The sequence below is a fragment of the Dromaius novaehollandiae genome, chromosome 20, assembly GCF_036370855.1.
Source record: "Dromaius novaehollandiae isolate bDroNov1 chromosome 20, bDroNov1.hap1, whole genome shotgun sequence".
In the NCBI taxonomy this organism is placed as follows: domain Eukaryota; kingdom Metazoa; phylum Chordata; class Aves; order Casuariiformes; family Dromaiidae; genus Dromaius; species Dromaius novaehollandiae.
The window spans coordinates 11,209,067-11,227,291 of NC_088117.1; the positions used below are offsets into that span (position 1 = coordinate 11,209,067).

The 18,225-nt window shown below is 38.8% G+C and overlaps 1 protein-coding gene across 6 annotated transcripts in view; it reads left to right on the plus strand.

Annotated features, from left to right (window-relative positions):
• The window catches only part of SEC16A (SEC16 homolog A, endoplasmic reticulum export factor), a 32,358-nt gene extending 14,430 nt beyond the window's left edge, over nucleotides 1-17,928 (plus strand). For 3 of the 6 annotated variants that reach the window (XM_064523862.1, XM_064523868.1, XM_064523863.1), the window contains 25 exons: nucleotides 911-1,088; nucleotides 1,828-1,970; nucleotides 2,779-2,840; nucleotides 3,073-3,211; nucleotides 3,493-3,735; nucleotides 4,062-4,159; nucleotides 4,862-4,943; nucleotides 5,137-5,254; nucleotides 5,492-5,603; nucleotides 5,886-5,991; nucleotides 6,478-6,618; nucleotides 6,742-6,855; nucleotides 7,467-7,671; nucleotides 7,880-8,128; nucleotides 8,764-8,852; nucleotides 10,141-10,299; nucleotides 10,985-11,062; nucleotides 11,291-11,347; nucleotides 12,051-12,162; nucleotides 12,484-12,621; nucleotides 13,255-13,355; nucleotides 13,712-13,786; nucleotides 14,409-14,468; nucleotides 15,362-15,436; nucleotides 16,284-17,928. In XM_064523862.1, the coding sequence (XP_064379932.1) occupies nucleotides 911-1,088; nucleotides 1,828-1,970; nucleotides 2,779-2,840; nucleotides 3,073-3,211; nucleotides 3,493-3,735; nucleotides 4,062-4,159; nucleotides 4,862-4,943; nucleotides 5,137-5,254; nucleotides 5,492-5,603; nucleotides 5,886-5,991; nucleotides 6,478-6,618; nucleotides 6,742-6,855; nucleotides 7,467-7,671; nucleotides 7,880-8,128; nucleotides 8,764-8,852; nucleotides 10,141-10,299; nucleotides 10,985-11,062; nucleotides 11,291-11,347; nucleotides 12,051-12,162; nucleotides 12,484-12,621; nucleotides 13,255-13,355; nucleotides 13,712-13,786; nucleotides 14,409-14,468; nucleotides 15,362-15,436; nucleotides 16,284-16,352 (3,003 nt within the window). In that variant the 3' untranslated portion in view covers nucleotides 16,353-17,928. The remainder of the gene's footprint in view (nucleotides 1-910; nucleotides 1,089-1,827; nucleotides 1,971-2,778; nucleotides 2,841-3,072; nucleotides 3,212-3,492; nucleotides 3,736-4,061; nucleotides 4,160-4,861; nucleotides 4,944-5,136; nucleotides 5,255-5,491; nucleotides 5,604-5,885; nucleotides 5,992-6,477; nucleotides 6,619-6,741; nucleotides 6,856-7,466; nucleotides 7,672-7,879; nucleotides 8,129-8,763; nucleotides 8,853-10,140; nucleotides 10,300-10,984; nucleotides 11,063-11,290; nucleotides 11,348-12,050; nucleotides 12,163-12,483; nucleotides 12,622-13,254; nucleotides 13,356-13,711; nucleotides 13,787-14,408; nucleotides 14,469-15,361; nucleotides 15,437-16,283) is intronic. The other 3 variants (XM_064523865.1, XM_064523866.1, XM_064523864.1) reach the window with 3 other exon arrangements.
• Nucleotides 17,929-18,225: the final 297 nt, after the last annotated feature.

Sequence of the window (18,225 nt, forward strand, 5' to 3'; positions counted from 1 at the left end):
TTGCCACATGTACAGAAATGGAAAATTTCCTCTACTGAATCCATTTGCTGTTTGTGAGAACCTTGCCCTTACTGTGCTTGGCTGTAGCTGATACTGTGTCTGGCTTTCAGTGTTGCATCATTTTTCTCATCACAAGCTTGAAAGCTAATACTGAACTTGCACTCTGTTAGAAGACTAACTCAACATTTGTATGACACTATCTTGTATTTAAAAGCAAAACCAAATCTAACTTCTGATTATTCATATATCTATGCCCTAAATACAAATACCTGAAAAATACAGAGAATGTTCAGGTAAATTGTCTTTGCTAATCAAATGCATCTTTAACTGTAGTCTTATGTGTTAGTACATCAGGTCTATTGGAAGATTAGGTGGTTTTCCAGTCTGAACTCCATTTTTTAATAATATTGGAAGTAGTATTGGAGGTCATTTAGGCATTAATCTTTAGGCACCTTAAATCAGCTGGGTGTTCATTAGGTTTACTTGGGTCAGATTTTCTCTGTCAAGAAAGGTGATGAACACTCTTGCTTCTGATCTGTAGTTGCTGATACAGCAACACTTCACCCTGAAAGTCATAGCACTGTTCTTCACACAAGGCGCACGGATATTCTGTGGTGAGAGAACTGAATGCATTTGGATGTGAACAGATCAAATGCTAATTAAAACACTGAGAGGGAGAACACTAAGAGATACTAGTTATCTTCTGTAGCCTGTTGCACCAGGTGACTTGCTGGGCAGCTTTCCCAAGTGTTTCCCAAGTCCTTGCAGTGATATGGTAAGCCTGTTTTAAGAACCAGGTGGGAGAAAGTGGGAGAAAAAAATGCTTGCAGCCTCTTGAATCATGTTTGCTGTATTGCTGGCTTTGTGCAACTTCACTCTCTGCTAACAATTACTAATATGATCTGTTTAGAGCCAGCTGTATAGAAGTAATCATGATCTAACGGCTAATGCATATGAAACTACTGCGCAGGCAGTGTCGCTCCACACAGATTACCCATATGGCGGATATGCTGCTAACTTTGATGGCCAACAGCCTTTTACAGATTATGGCTACCCAACCGAAAATGGATGGTCGGCTGTAGAACAAGGTATTTGCACCAATGGGGGAGGCAGAGGGAAGGTAACTGCGGTTGTGAGGTTGTCTACCAATAGTAGTTTGCCCTTCTCTTAGTATTTTGTTATGTATAAGATTCTTTTATGTATTCATTGAGCCTGTTAAGAAGAAAAACATTGTTCATAGTAGTTTTGAGCAAAGTTTTTTGTTTATTTTCAGCATGCCTTGCTTGCTGAAATCTGGGTATATCACAGAACTGCAGTAGTTGGATAGTGCTTGCTACTAAGTATTGCGTACTTGCATTTGTAAATGTCTCTTTAAAATAAGCAGCGAGGTTCAGAATCTGTTTGTACTTCATGGGGAATGATTTTTCCATAATATTTCCTACCCTTTCTGCGCAGAATGAAACACTGTTCCTAAGGAAAAGGTTTTCCAGAGTATGTTGAAATATATCATTAGCTCTTTGAAGATGTATCGTGTATATGTACAGAGATCACAGAAATGTGTTTGAGATAAACAAGTAAAGCCACTGCATTAAAAAAAAGTGGATTTTAAGATTCTTTAATTTTGTCTTTGCAATTACAGATCTTTGAAAGATCTTTGGGGGTATAATGAAATTGATTAGCTTTTGCTTAAAAAGTTTAGCCAAATAAAATGTCAGGGATTTTTTTGCTAGTACCACAAGATTACTGAATTGGATAAATACATCAGTAAGTTCAAGAAGTTGCAAGTCAGGTTGCTGCTTCTTATTTTATCTTTTCTCCCCACTTCAGCACCTCTAAGGCCCTCAACACCTGAGAAATTTTCAGTGCCTCACATCTGTGCTAGGTTTGGTCCTGGGGGATACTTAATAAAAGTGTTGCCAAACCTGCCTTCGGAAGGACAGCCAGCTCTGGTTGAAGTACACAGTATGGAGGTAAAGTTTAAAAAAAAGAGTTTGGAATACAAGCCTTTCTTTTGGAAGGGAGCTTAGTGATAAATAGTTTCCTGTCTTTTCTGTGTGTCAGTGGACATTTTTTTTCTGTATTGACCTGTTGGTGTTTGGGTTGTAACTGTGTAAGTAAAATGGTAACTTTAAAAACTGATGTGGCCATGGTTAGATCACCCACCTCCTCATAATTTCATTCAGATAAGATCTTTGCATCCTAGAAAGGCCAGAGTTCAGTTGTTTTCTTTCTAATGTGTTGCTGTTTGTAGAGACGATGCTGTCTCCACACATTCTCTGCAGGGCTAGAGGCAGCTCGTCCTCTTAATCGGGGGGGGGGGAGATTAAATATCATGGGTATATTTTTCACTCTTCTTGTGCATCTACAAAGAAATACAATACATTTTAACCACGTAAAAGATGAGAAAGGACTGGCTTACATGAGAAGGCTAGAATTCATTGCTAAAATATCACTAGAAGGAAGCAGAATTGTGCACAGGTACTAGAACAGCATCAGGAGAATTATTTAAGGAGATGTGAGGAGGGTTTTCATAGTAAACTTGAATTTATTTTTCAGATAAGTGATGCTACAGAATGACTTCCCATGTAAAGTAGATTTTGCCATTTGTTATCCATCTGCAGTTTGCAGGTTACCATATGTATTTTGTTCAAGAGCAATAGCGTTGATTACACTATAGATTAGGTCCAGGTTTGTGGGGTTTTGTTTGTTTTTTTTCTCTCTGTTGTTAGAGTGTAATTCATAGTTACAAGAATTTCTTATGTTTTATATTTGTTTCAGACTATGTTACAACATTCTCCAGAGCAAGAAGAGATGAGAGCATTTCCTGGTCCTCTTGCTAAGTAAGTTCTTACAGATTTTGAAAGTGACTTATGCTTTCAGATTTCATTTCTTTATGAAACTTTTAAATGGCTATAAATTAGAGGATTTAAAGTGACTCAAATATTTGTTGTTTTTTACTTGCTTAAACAATACATGAGCTTTAAATGGGTTCCTCATGCTATTTGCAATGATGATCTGAATGTTTTGTATTTGTCTCATTAAACGCCTCTTTTTTTGTTCTCTCCCGCCCAGGGATGACACCCATAAAGTGGATGTTATTAATTTTGCACAAAATAAAGCTACACAGTGCTTTCAGAATGAAAATCTAATTGATAAAGAATCTGCAAGTCTGCTTTGGGACTTTATTGTACTGTTGTGCAGGCAGAATGGGGTATGTCTTACTGCTTGAATTTTTATCTTTCCTAAAATATTTTATACATAAAATGGTGTTTATGTAAAAGGTAGAAATATGTGTATAGTGAATTATCTTGGGGTAGTTCACTGATTGGCAGAACAAGGGAACAGGTCACTTGCCTTTAGGTACTCAGAGGACTGGTATTCACTCATTGTTGAAGTGACAAAATGAAGACAGTGCTGAATAATAGAATTGCAATATCCTTAATATGATCAGGGTTTTCTTGTTTTGTTTTTGTTTTTCTTTTCCATGTATAGACTGTGGTGGGAACAGATCTGGCTGAACTTTTGCTACGAGATCATAAAACAGTGTGGCTTCCTGGGAAGTCGCCTAATGAAGCAAATTTGATTGATTTCACTAATGAGGCTTTGGAACAAGTCGAAGAGGAGTCTGGTGAAGCCCAGCTCTCATTTCTTACAGATAGTCTTATAACCACGATTGACAGTCTTGAGAAAGAGACAGAGAGATTCAGAGAGTTGCTGCTTTACGGCCGTAAGAAGGTAAATGCTTATGCTATTATTTCAAATACTACATGGGTTTTATTTTGATTACTTAATTTTTAGGCATAAATCTTAAAGCTCTCATCAGTGAAAAATATTTTTGCAACTTGCCATATGTATAATATTTCATGGCACTGTACTAATTGAAAAATGTCCTGCCCTAGAGCTTATAAATTAAAACAAACTTGTATTAACACGCTAGCATTTGACCCAAACATTTTTTCATTCAGTCACAAGGTACTAACATAAAACAATCACTGTCTGATTAAGCTGATTTAAGCTGTGTGCTAAGCTTTCCCCAGTAAACTGATTTCTGTATTAATTAGGATGCTTTGGAGTCAGCCATGAAGCATGGTTTATGGGGTCATGCGCTGCTACTTGCCAGTAAAATGGACAGCAGAACACATGCAAGAGTTATGACCAGGTACAGTGTTTTTCTTCTTGATTAGTACAGTGTGAACTACCTATTCTGCTAATGAGGTAGAGACCCGCTGCTCAGAAATCTTGATGTCAAAATTATGAGTTGTCCTTAATAGTTCATGCAAGAATTCTGTTTTACCTGTATATTTAGTTGACTTAGGTCATCTGTTGTTTTGGGTCTGTCTGGCCATTAACTTGAGCCTGAAGAGTTATTCAATGCTACTCGTTCCTTCAAGGGGTATTTAAACAGTGTCGTCAGTGGGCTTGCCAGGTGGGTGCTGTTGGTCAGGCTTTGAGTAAACTGCAAGAACTGACTGTCACCTTGGCTAAAGCAAAGTAACTCTGTGGTGCCCTTCATTCTCCCTGCCTGAAAGAAGCAATGTGTTCATGTATGTTTTGTTTGTAGACAGCTAAACTTTTGTCTTCCCCAGCTTGTGAAATCATGTACTGAGCCTAGTCAGCTGGCACAGGGAGAATCGTGAGGTTTCCTTCTAGCTTGGATTGACATATGTCAGAGTGGCAGGTCGACTTAGTTAATTATGTTTTGCTTTTGAACATTATCCACTGGTTAATTGCATATTGGGTATAGTATTTTCAAATTGCATTTCCTTCTCAAAACTAAGCTAGATGAATTGAATGTTCAAGTACATTTTAACTGCTTACCAGCAGTGTTTGTTTTTTGTTTTTCTGTATAATGTCTCTGTAGATTTGCCAACAGTCTCCCAATTAATGACCCTCTGCAAACTGTTTACCAGCTCATGTCTGGAAGGATGCCAGCTGCATCCACGGTAAGATTCAAGTCGAAGCTGCAGTTGAGCCTTAAGTAGGTGCTGTGGTGAGTAGTGTAGTTCACAATAGTAATCTTTTCATGTACTTTTCCTAGAATGCCAGATAAGTTGGTTTTAGTCCTTTTTAGGTTGAAACACTTACCTGTGCAGAGCTCCAGTCACTGCCGTGACTAAGTAATTCTTCTAATTTTAGTGCTGTGGAGATGAGAAATGGGGAGATTGGAGGCCGCATCTAGCAATGGTGTTATCCAACTTGACCAATAACATGGACTTGGAATCCAGGACTATTGCTACAATGGGAGACACTCTTGGTAACTCTTGGGGAATGACCAGGGTGATGATTGAACTTCTGAAAATTTTAATTGCTCAGCTTGCTTTTTTTGAAAACAAACAACTGCTGCTTAAAATATAAAATGGAACACTTCTATGTGGGCTTGTCTGTATTGTGAAGGTATATTTGAATGCAAAGGCAAAACAATGTGGGACACTGAATTGTGATGTGCCACTGAGAGAGAATATCCTGAGTTCTGTCTCTTGCTTTTCTGCAGCTTCTAAAGGCCTTCTGGATGCTGCTCATTTTTGTTACCTTATGGCCCAGGTCGGATTTGGAGTTTATACAAGGAAAACAACAAAGCTTGTCTTAATTGGATCAAATCATAGGTTTGGCTTTTCTTTTTCCTCTTTTTTTTTTTTTTTAAATGACTTTTAAAAAATGAAAATAAAAGCTTAATGGTTTGAGAGACTGAGTTGCAGTGCTCCTGCTATCGTCACTAAGCCACAGTTGTTTGAGAACACTCTGACCTCTCCTGATTTTAAGAGCAGAAGTTATGCTGTGTGTCTAATAGTGCTGCCTCTCATTTTATTTCAAATTTACAGATCTGTATTTGTTGACAGTATATATAATCTCAAAGTCAATTATTTCCTTCTCTCATTTTCCAATAGCTTGCCTTTTTTTAAGTTTGCCACCAATGAAGCCATTCAAAGAACAGAAGCCTATGAATATGCTCAGTCACTAGGAACTCAGCCTGGCTGCTTACACAATTTCCAGGTGAAGAGCTGTTTCTTCTTTTATTTTGGCAGGTTTTGTCAGGTGTTTGTGTCTCACATGTGCTTTATCCAGCATAGAAAACTTTTTATCCATTCCAAACTGAAATTCTCATACGTAATGTTGTGCAGAGTAGCTTTTCCCTGTTGTTTGTCACTGCATCAGCCTTTTTTCCATTTTCATCTGTGCATTCTGAACTTGTGAATGTTTAATTCCACTGCTATCATAAATCTGTATCCCAAAAGAAAAATCCAGCAGGATTTGTTTGCACCAGATAGATTACTCCCATGGGAATGTTGGTGGAAGAGGACGTATGAATGTCAGGGGAGGCTGTGGTGGTGGGGTAGAGCCAGGAGGTGGCAGCTTTTTTTAAACCTCGTTATGGATATAATGGTGTATCTGAACTTTGGACTGAAATGACAAATGCTCTCATTTGATATTTCTAAGAATGTTCTAATTGCTTGGTTTTGACCTGCTTGCATTCTGTAGGTTTTCAAATTCATCTATGCTTGCCGCCTAGCTGAAATGGGACTTGCTGCTCAGGCTTTCCATTATTGTGAAGTAATTTCCAGAACTGTCCTTAAAGATCCACATTACTATTCACCTGTACTTATTGGCCAGCTAATCCAGGTAACACATGGATGAATGTGTTTCAGAATTAAGTATTTGTGGCTTCATATTGTAGGCTGTAAGTCGTGGCTAAAGTTGCCTTCTTTTTGGCCTGTTAACCTTTACAATGATTCTTTCTTCTAGATATCATCACAACTACGCCTATTTGACCCACAGATAAAAGAGAAACCAGAACAAGAATCCTTTATTGAACCTTCATGGTTAGTAAGGCTTCGGCACGTGGATGGACAGATCAAGGTACAGAATGTATTTGCTGAGATAAAGTATTCCCTTTTAAGGTTTAATGTAAATCCAATTTTTAAAATGTTTTTGTTTATATTACTAACTATAGAAACATGAGATGAATATATCATAAGGTCACTTTGTAAAACACCAATGCTATGATTTAAACCAAGTGGATGTACCGTATTTTAGTGCCCTAAGATTCATTGTAGAATAGTTAAAGAATGGCGTATGTTGTGTGAGGGAGACTTTTTTTAGCCCTTAGTGCAAGGAGAATTGGAAGGCTTATTAAGTTATAATAATTCCAGTTAAAAGTAAAGGATATGCTTGCCGGGGGAAAAAATTGTGGATTAGTGTATCTAAATTGCAAAAAAAAGTGGAAGGGAAGGTATATCCTTTCTTTATGAAGATCCATTAGAAACTTGAAAGCTTGATCTATTTAACTTCTGTAAAAACTCTTCATAAAGTGTTTTGGTTGAACTTGACAAATAGCTTAAAATTTTTTTTGACTAAACACTAACAAATTATCTGCGCTATTTTCACTCTAAGATTTCCCTTGCTATATGTTCCCCTGGTTATGAGCTTAACATCTGAAAGTGTTAACAAGATCTTGCTTTCTTGTGCAGGAGGGTGCAATAGCTTATAATGCAGACAGATCTACCCCACAACAGTATGCGTGTAGCACACCAAGCTCTGAATTAGACCATGCCAGTCAGTGTGATGGAGCAGGAGTCGGCCATGACATGGGTCCTGGTACTGAAAATGCTTTGTTAGCATCATTATTGCCCAGTATGGCACAACAGATGCAAAGTGTGCAGCTGATGCCTTCAGGTTAGTGTTTCATATCCTTCTTCATGACAAAGAGAAGAAAATGAACCCAAATGAATTGGGTTTCTAGTATAAGAAACCTCTTAAGAGGGTCATGGAAACAGTGAGATTTTACTTCTGTGTTGTATCACATTATTGGCAAAGGCAAAAGGTTCATGCACTGGAACTTCCATTTAATTAATTAAAACTCTTTAACTTTTTTGTGCTGCAGCACCTCAGACTATCCTTGATGGGTCCGCTGCTGTGATTCCTTCTGCTGACCAGGAAGCTGTTCGAAGTGTCCCTTTCTATTCAGTGGGTCCTCCACCCGTTGGTCCAGGACCTGGCTTTGCACCTCCAGGATTTCCAAGCCAGTATGGAGCTGAACCATCACCACTCTATCTAGGGTCGACAGTACCACCAGGAGGGCCGCCACAAGAAACTGAACCACAGTCAGAAGAACCTGCAAACCAGGAAACAGGTTTGGCATCTCTGTAAATCCCTTTCCTTCCTTTTTAAAGGAAATAAAGTATTTTGGGGAATAATGCAAAATATCTTAGTATTTTAAAAATAATGAATCAAGTCTTGGATAATGAAGCTTAAAGAAAATGTAAAGTTAAAGAAATTTCTAAGAAAAACTTCAGTATTAATCCTGCATATTGGTCATAGCTTAAAAGAGAGGTCAGAATCGCCAAATTATGGTTTAGCCCCAGCAGGTAATTTCCTGTTTTATGGAGTCGCTGAATAAACTGGGATTGGCAGTTCTATCTGCAAGATCTGTGACTGGAGTCTCAGGGGGTTCTGCCTCTGGATATCAGCTTCAAGGATCCTGACAAGTTTTAATTCTCACACATAAAGGCAGGCATACACAACTTGGGAGAGCTGTGTAAGAGATGTGAAGAAACTTTACTACTCCATACTAGTGGTTGCATCCCTCGGCCTCCTCTGACCTGTATTTAGAACAAACCTTGTACCATCCAGTAAAAAAAAAATCACAGCAACTTCAGTACATGTTCTTTAAAAGCTCAAGTTCTTTACAGCACAAGACTCATAACTAGTGAAAAATTTTGCATTAAAAAGTGTTTTAATTAACATCATCTAATTTTACTTTTTAAGGAATGCAGAGAATTGCCCCGGAGTCTCCATCACGAAATACTTTCACAGATCAAAGAGAGGAGGATTTCTATGGCAGAATGGCTAGCATGGTATCCTTATTTCATACATTTCTTCAGCAAGTGTTAGCATCGTTGTTGGTCTTTGCAAGCACAAAGAGTATTGGGGCATTCTGAAATAGTCTTCAGCAGCAATATTCAAAGCTTAATTTCCCCTCTCCCCACCCCACCCCACCCCCCCAGTGGAATAAATAAAGAACTACTAGATAAATTTTAACCCTCATTTTCTTCCTTTAAGACAATTATTAAAAAAAAAAGTGGAAAAGTAGTAGAGGGTGGAAAATCAAGCTTGTTGTTTGGATTGTCTGGAGCATTTCATTTTCTTTCTCTGCCCTGCCTTCCCACCTCCTAGAATGATCCTCTGTAGTCAGGAGGATCCATAGCATACACCAGTGAGAGAGATGACCAGGCCGTATTGACCAGTTCTGTGGCTGACTTTTTAAAAAGCACAATACTGACTTGTGTTTAGTCATGACTGGTAAAGTGCAGAGTGTTTATCAGAATACCAAAACCTTTAAGTGTATAATGTTCTCACTATTTAAATATCACTGAAGTTTTTATCTCCTTGAGAGTTCGTTTAGTCTCTTGAAGTGACAAATCTTTGAAAGTAGTAAAATGTTTTTAATTGGGATTTTTTTTTTTAAAAACTCCTCACCCTTTACTAGTTGCTAAATTAGATGTTAACTCTTCCAATTAAAAGAGACGATGAAATTCTTAATGCTAGAGTTGCTATGTGAACATTAGAAGAACAACCTGCTGTTGAAAAATAAAATGCAGCAGTCACTCTCCAGTGGCACAGCATTTTCATACCTTTCCTCTTACAGACTGATAAGCCTGCATAGCAGTGCCTTGATTTAACTTTTTTTTTTTTTTAAATGGACTGGTTACATGATAGAGCAGTTACTTAACCAAACTTCAGTTCTTTTTCTCTACCTCCTACTTGTCAGAGGACACAGAAGTACTCAAATACTCAAATAATCGGCTTGAATGTCTTGTGTAGTATGGGAAATGGTAATAGAAAATGAATGCTGTGTCAGATGCTTAGCTGCTTGCTTATTAAGCCTGTGCTGGCTTTATATCTAACTAGGCACCGGGATGAAGATCCAGATCTGCATCTCAGTCCTCAGCACCTAGGGTATGCCACGAGCAGGCTGTTTCTTTCACTAAATCTTTGTTCTTATCTATGTTTTTACTTTCTACTGGTGCCTTTGTGTCTCCTCCTATTACTAAGTTTTCAAAGGAATTTGTTTAGCCACATGAAGTGTAATCCATTCACTCCAGCAGTGAAGACTTTGTACTCTTCTGTGTATTTGTAATATAGGGCTACGGGCGAAGATCTCGGACCACTTCAGAGTCCTCTGTCCATTCTGTGGGACGAGAGAGATCTAACTCTGCAGCAAAACAGCCCTCTCCTCCTCCATCCATTCCTGAAAGGAAAGAGGCTAAAAAAGAAGCAAAGAATGAGCCAGCACCTAGAAAGGTAAACTTGATAAGGTATCTATAACTAGATGGGGTTATTAGCATATGTGATTAATTGATGCCCTGGCCTGGGAGGTAAAAGCCCCTGACTAAAATGTCAAGTCCTACTTTACTTTCTGCTATTGCAACCTCTAAAGATTGTTTTTATGAACCTAAATTCTAGATTGTGCAGAGTGCTACCACTTACTGCCTTGTACATGCACTGAAATGTGACTTGCATTGCTCTGCTGGCTGCTTTTCTACATTGGGAACCAATTCGAAGTCACTTTCCTTGGCTAAAAACAGTAAAACCCCTTCTCTTCTTTTCCCCACCCCCTTCATCCACCACAGTGGATTTACTCCTAGGATCACAGTACTTGCTTTATTCCCCTCCTTATTTCACATCTACGGACTGGCTCTTGTTTCCTATTCTCTCAGGCTGCCATCTCTAAGGACTAGTTTTTCATTTGTGGTGTATCAGCTCTGATCTGCCTTTCCTGTCTCCCTATGTCAAAAAAGTATGACTTGGATTAGCTGAGAGCATCTTTCTCCTGTTTGTTTTTTTTTGTTTTTGTTTTTTCCTTAACTGCAAGTCCATGGAGTTGCAACCAAAGACTCTAAAAGGAAATGAATTGTTACATATTTTTTTCTTTGAATCTGCTGTAAACAGAGTATTGAGAGAATTAACTAGACATATTTATTCTTAGACTGGTGCAAACTGGTTTCGCTGGCTGATGGGAAAAGGAAAGAATGAAGCTTACCTTCCAGATGACAAGAACAAATCAGTAAGGCCCCTAAATCAAAAGACCTCTGTACATTTTAATTTGTTCAAATTGTTTTTCTGGATGATGGATAAATGCTGTTTTGACAACAAGTAAGCAAATGTTGTTATGTGCAAAATTTTCAAAATTATGCTTATTCTGAGATGACTTTTTTGAAAAAGACCTTTATAAATTTTTTTGCTTAACCAGCTTTAGATGAACACCTAACCTTTAACTGTGATTTCCTTGTAGATTGTGTGGGATGAAAAGAAACAACGCTGGGTTAATTTGGATGAACCAGAAGAAGAGGTAAAAACCTGAGGACTCTATATTTGCCTAAGTGGAAAACTGTGAAATCCATACTTGCATACAATTTTCTTTAACTTGTTATTGGCTCTTAAGAGCTGCATCTGAATTTGGATTAAAATGTGCAACACTGGAAACTAATAAGCAGGTTTCACATTTTTACATGCTACATCTTTATGGAACCGTTTCTGTCTTTAGTTACTTGTGTAGCTGGATCCAGTAACTATGATAAAATTTAAAAATGAATTTACTCGAAGTTTTAGTCCAGTGTATCTCTTCATAGAAGCTGACATCACCTAGACAATTGCTTGTCAGTTGATTTGCTGCACCCAGAATAGAGGAGAAGGGAGGAAAGAGTAATTTTGGAAAGGCAATACATTCTGAAGCAAAGAAAGTCAACCATCCTGTCCATCCTTGTCCTTCAAGGTCAAGTATTCCAGATCTGTCTCAAAATACAAATAAATAATAAGAACTGCTGGTGTTGATACTCCTTTTATTGAGAGTGTAGATGAGTTGAAGTTTCTTGAGGTTAGATAAGGAATTAGGTGGAAAAAGTTGAGAAGTTGATCCACGCTACAAGATGTATATCTGTATATCCAATTTAGCATACTCTGAAATAGGTAAGAAAGAGGAGAATTCAGCTGAAGACTTGGTTAAAATTATTAGTCAAATGTGGTTGGATTTTTTCTTTTTGTTCTCCTTGCAGAGTAAACCACCACCGCCACCTCCAGCAGGATTTCCTAAAGTTCCTCAGACTGCGCCGCCTGGGCCCGGTGGCCCACCTAGTGCTCCTGTCAACATGTTCTCCAGAAGAGCAGGTAACAGACAGCTTTGCTGCTTGAAGTGTGGAAGACTTCAGACTTTCTCTTGCATGAAATCTTAAAACAGAAGTTTTGGCTCTTCTAAAGTGTTTCAGAACAATTGGCAACTGATACTGTGGAGCTGTGGCCAGTGTTGACTTAGCTGGTGCCCAGCTTTTGCATTGTGACTGCTGTCACAATTGTTTTGTGATACAGGTGTTACTGTTTGTATCCCCTGGGCATTTACTGCTTCTGAAAGATGGTATAACCAGCTGACTGTTCAAAATAGGCACGGAGGTGAATAATACAGTGGCTTATTTCTGGATTTTTCTGTTTTAGCGGGAAGCAGAGCTCGTTATGTTGATGTCCTGAATCCAGGTGGAACAAAGTCAAGTGCTGCTGTTCCTGCCCCATCAGAGTTATTTGCTCCATTGGCACCAATGCCAATCCCTGCAAATCTCTTTGTACCAAACTCAGGTGTGTCATGAGTGGATAAACTTGTGAGGAGGATATTTTAGAGTCCCTTTTGCCAGTCTGTGTTATGTAGCCTTTAATGAACACTTGTTAACTCAATGCACTCTTGTTAACTCTAGTTTCTTTTAGTAGTGGGATTGGTCTAGAAACTGCATTAAAACAAATGAATTAATAAAGCCTAAGTCTGCACTACCCAAAGTTGGTGGTTGTTGCAGAGCAGCTGGGCCATCTAAATGGCAAAATCTGAACTGTGAAGTATTCCTACCTTGCCAAGTATCTATTACTCACTTCTGGCACTTATTTCTAGTTCTAGGATTGCTATTTGGGGAAAGGAAGGAAAGGAAATGTCTTACCTGCACATTTGCTTGCCACTCTGGTTTTTGCTTTCACTGCATGCTGTATTGCATGTAGTGATACTGCATACAGATAGCCAAGGTTTGTGCTGTATGCATCTCCTGCTTCTGTAGCAAGACAGAAGCATCTGGAGACATTAACATTGTCCTCTTTAAATTATCTTTTTTCCCGGGAGAAGATTGGTATTGCAGAAGTTCATTTCTGCTGATGACCTTCCTTCTCATCCTGTTAAGTCAAATACTCTGATAGAGTGCGTTTGGTTATATCCTGTTTCCTTTGTAGTCCCAGGGGAACCCCAGCCTGGGGAAGGCAATGGAGCAGCAGAGCATGCACCAGCTGCAAATCAAACCAGCACAGATCCTGCTGCAGCTGCTGATCCAGAGGTGGGTTAGAATGTCTTGTATATGCAGTTCGAAATTTTGTTTGGGGGGGAGGGAAATCCCGAAATCTTAGTTGAAAAACCAGGGAGGGGAAACACAAGTGAAAACAGAAGTGGGAAGCTTGCTAAAAAGTGCATTGCCAAGCTTGGCAGTGCTCCAAGTTCCATGTACAGAGCGTGTCAGATAAGGGACCAGGCATGTAGGAAGTAGCCATGTTGGGCATGTTTCATCTGGGATTGATATATTGCAGCATCTTTTTGCTTCAGTGGGATCAATACAGCAGAAACGTGAACTAGCATCATAATGGATCTTTGAGATGCAGTAACAAAGATAAACAAAAGTGCATTGTTTTTCTTTAGTATTTAAACTCTACAATCCTTCCACCTGGATCTGGGCTTCCTGTTTCCAACCCTGATGGCTCTCAGTCAGGCGAGGTAAGGCTTGATTCAGAGTAGCTAGCTAATGACTTGTGCGGCATATTTTAACCATTAATTTGTAGTGGACTTAACCTGGGCCATCTAAAACTGCAAGTAACTCATTCAATTGAGGATGATTAGCTGAGGTGGAAACATATGACTGCCTCCAAAATTGTACAGAAAAGACCTCAAAGTCTATATGAAAAGTTCAATCTCCATGTCTTTCTTTGTGTTGTGATCTCCTTGTTTTATATAAGTAGATTTTTACAAGCCTTTTTCAGAGTGAAATGTCAAGTTAGCAGTTTGAGGGTCTCTTCTTGCCTCCATGCATGCATTTAATTTCACTAATATTAAATGCGAGACACAAAGGAGAGTAGATTGCTATGTGCCAGGCAGAGTAACATTACCTTTGTTCCTACTAAATGTTTTCTGTATCTACATAATTTTGTGCTTTAAGAAGTCCTTTCGATTTAAACTAACTTCTGGCTCTACGATTTTTTTAACTTGAAGTTGGTTTAACCTTTGGCAGAGTGAGACTTTTAAAATTAAATAAAACAACTGAAAGCTTGGGGCAGTGACATGCATGACGACTTTTTTTATTTGTGTTTTTTTGTATTTGTGTGTTCTTGCTGTTTTGTAGCTTTCGCGCTCTAGTTCAATGAGTTCATTATCACGTGAAGTAAGCCAGCATTTTAATCAGGTACATGTGGCTGGCCATTCTCATTTATGTTAACTTATTTATTTTCCCTTATTTGTTTTGCATTTGCTCAAATACTTACTAATGCTACTTGTAGTCATTTTCCTCTCTCCTCATTTCACAGAAATAACATTAAAAGTGACTAATGATGCAGTGTTCCTTTTAATGCTCAAACAGGGTCTTCAAAGCTTTTTGTATTTATGAGAATGCATGTAATCCAGGCATGCTTTTTGTTATGTTTAAGTTTCTAAGTGATTCACTCAGTAATTGTGATCAGCTCTTTCCTGGGATACCAGAGGTCAGTTGATTTTAAAACAAACAAACAAAACAAAAAACAAGCAAACACAAAGAAAACAAACAAAAAAACCCCAACTGCTGCTGCCAGTTTCAAATCGGCAATGATACCATTGCCTATTTCATCTGCAAAAGCCCCTGTAGGAATTAAAGGAATGCTTCATCTCTGCTATAAGTTCAAGTGTTCTAGGGTCACCATAAAGGGGTGACACAAAACTCTTTCTGATACTTCATAGTAAAGCAAAACTTGACACAGACTGTTTATTTTGGGGCAAGTCCTAAGGTCTACTAACAAAAGCAGAAGATACTAATTCAGTGAAATCGCACTGGTGTCTTGTTTTGGTTTTGCATGCCTTGGATTTTCAGCGCTATCTACAGTTTATGCATGTGACATTGTTTTGCCAGTTCCTACATTAAGCAAGTAATATTAAAGATATGGATGCAAACTGTACCAGCACTTCTTGCAGTTGTTACAATATGCTGCTCTGTACATATTGTTGGCATTATTACTGTGAATATTTTCTTTGTGTGCCTAAGCAAACCAAGTTTGAGACGCAGTGAAACTCTGCAGTTCTGTAACGTTAATATAATCTATTTTCTAGCCTCCCGCTGTACCACCTTCAGGGGGACCTTCAGCAGGAACAGTACAGTTCTACAATCCTTCTCAATTTGCACAAGTGAGTAAAAGCCTTGTTTTTGAACAAAACTATAGACTTCTTTGCCCTGAGAGTTAAGCGAAGTGAAGTGTTGCTTGGGTAAATCAGTTATGCAGCTATTCTTGCTTAAACTGATTTCAGTTGCCATCTACCCTTAGAAAGTAATTTGATGTGTCTTTAAATATCAGTACAAATTCTGCTTTTTCTTTTCCCAGCTATCTTATCTCTTAGTGTTTTGAACATGTTTTGTTTTTTTTCCTGGTTACATCTCACCCCCTACAGCTCTTACATATGCTTACTAAAATAATCCAGTCTGTCACCTGGTTTGCCTCCATGCTTTCCCTGCCTTTGTAGCATTTGGGAATTCTGCAAGATAAAGTAATGGAATTAGCAACAGGTACCCTGTGGTCTTTCATTCTTCTCAAACCAAGTGTGCGGAGTTAAAAAGTAGCATGACACGAGGCAATCTCATTGTAGGCTAGGTATCTAGTACAGCAGCACTTGCTGTACATAAAACAAGGCTCTTGCTACCATGGAATGAGTTTCTTGTGCTGTGGTAGAACCGTAGAAATGAAAATTGTTTAAAGATACACTGCTGTGAAAATCTAGTGCTTCGACAGACCTCTGAAATGTTCATCATCACCTGACAAGCAGAATGTCACCCCTCTTAATCTTTGATGCATTTTGATTTTGCTTTACTAGCTGAATCTGGACTGTTGCATGCAGAACGTTAAACATGTGCATAGACCAGTCTAGTTCCTGTCTAAGATAACAGATCAAAAACTTTCTGCCAACTTTTATTTGTATTTTGTCTCCAGTATGAAATTTTTGCAGAGTGGCTTTTTTTATTTCTATTCTCCTTTTTCAGTCTCCTGCAGTCACTGGAAGTTCAAGGCTGGGAAGAATTGGACAGAGAAAATATCCAACATTGAAGTAGAATACAAAGGCTTTGTATTTGAATTCACACTCTTGTTCTGATTATACAAAGAACTCTTCAATCTTCTGGCACATGCATCAGTACAAGCTTGCAATTGACATGACAGTAATTTAGTGATGGGTGATTTTTTTCATGAGTCTCGCTACTCACACCTCATCTATACAAATAATTACCAAACATGAAATATATGTAACTTTTCCTTTTAAAAGCTGGCTAGAAATAGCTTTGTTGTGGTAAAGAATAGACATAAGGGAGGAAATAGCTGCTGTCTGTTACAAAAACTATTTGTAAATTGCATAGGCAATTGATTCCTTAAGTTTATTTTAAACCTACTAGTGTGACTTTCAGAGACATAGGTTTCAGGGATTCCTTAATTTCTGAAGGATGCTCCCCGCCCAATGGGGGACATACATGTCCACATTGTAATATAACACTCTGTGGCCTTAAGAGGACCATGCACAATTTTAATGCTTATAAACAAGACTTGGTTTGTCAACATATGAAGTTCGAGATGTGCTCCTATGTTTTTTGAAAGGGGGAAGGGGAAGAGGGGGCCACAGCTCATCCAAATAAATTGACCTTTATTGAATGAAAACTGTGACTGTAATCTAATACTAATTTGATTTGGATCTTATCTAGTATGTATGTAGTTCGTGGTTTAGACTACTTGTAAAGCAAATTGTATAGTCCGAAAGAAGCTCTCTGTATAATAGCCAATGCTGTACTATTTGACGAGTGAGTGTTCTTTTAAGTGCAATATGGTTACTTGCTTTCTCTCAAACTGCTGGCACTACGTAATTAAGGTGGTAACAGCTTGGAAGTTGTTTAAATTTTTTCCTGTTGGGTGCCAGAATCTGTTCGTAATACTCTGTTCTTGAATTTCTATTACTAAAATAACCAAGGTCTTAAATAGCTAACGGCTGAATTTTGAACATGTAAAAGTAGGTGGATTAGACCTCTACCAATGGACTTTAAGAGCTTTAGGTTTAATGTAGGAAATCTTGAAAACCATGATATGCAACATTCATATTCACTGAAGAATCTGAATCATCCACAAAGAGAGAAAATAAACTTTAAATATTTATTAAATCATAGACCATATTTTATTTAGAATTTGCCACCAAAACTATTTGATTTTTACTTGAATTTCTGCCCATTACCGTGAATGTGAAATTACCAGCGTTGGCCCCTGATTGTTTGTCCCTTCTTGAATAATGCCACGTTTGAGATCTGGATAGCCTTACGTATGTCCTAAAAGGTTTATATGTAATTGGGGGGGGGGGGAATGCTGTGTGGGAAATGGGAAACCGGTGCATAATCGTCCATGCTTGATTCCCAGACATGGCCAGCAGCAGTCGGTATGGTTTTCTTTTGTACCTAAGACCTGGACAGACACTTGGCTCCCTCGAGGACACCCTGCTGCTGCTCCTTCTCTCCTTGCAGTAGAGACTGCCAAACATCCGGATCCACGAAGGCTTCCTTTGAGCTGGGAGCGGCTGTCTTTCCTAAGTGTGAGATTTGACACTGTAAATTCTTAAATAAAATATTTTGCGCTCTGGAGCACTTTGAAATTTTACTACTTCTCGTGGTTATTGCTTTAGCCTGTGACAGGGGCACGAAGGAGCCTCCCCCGAGCCCTTGGGAAGCAGGGTGAGCACTGAAAGAAGCAGTTGATGATGATGATGATGATGATGCCCTGTAGGTCTGATGCTCTTGATCGTCTGTGCCGGGGCTCTTTTGGAGCCCTGGGTTACGAGTGTCGTGGTTGGAATGTGCAAAATGTGAGTTTTTAGAAATTTGGGGGGGTGGGGGGGGAAACGGTGCGGTGCTGCGCGCCCTCCGGCCGCCAGGCGACGCTGCAGGGGGCAGGCGG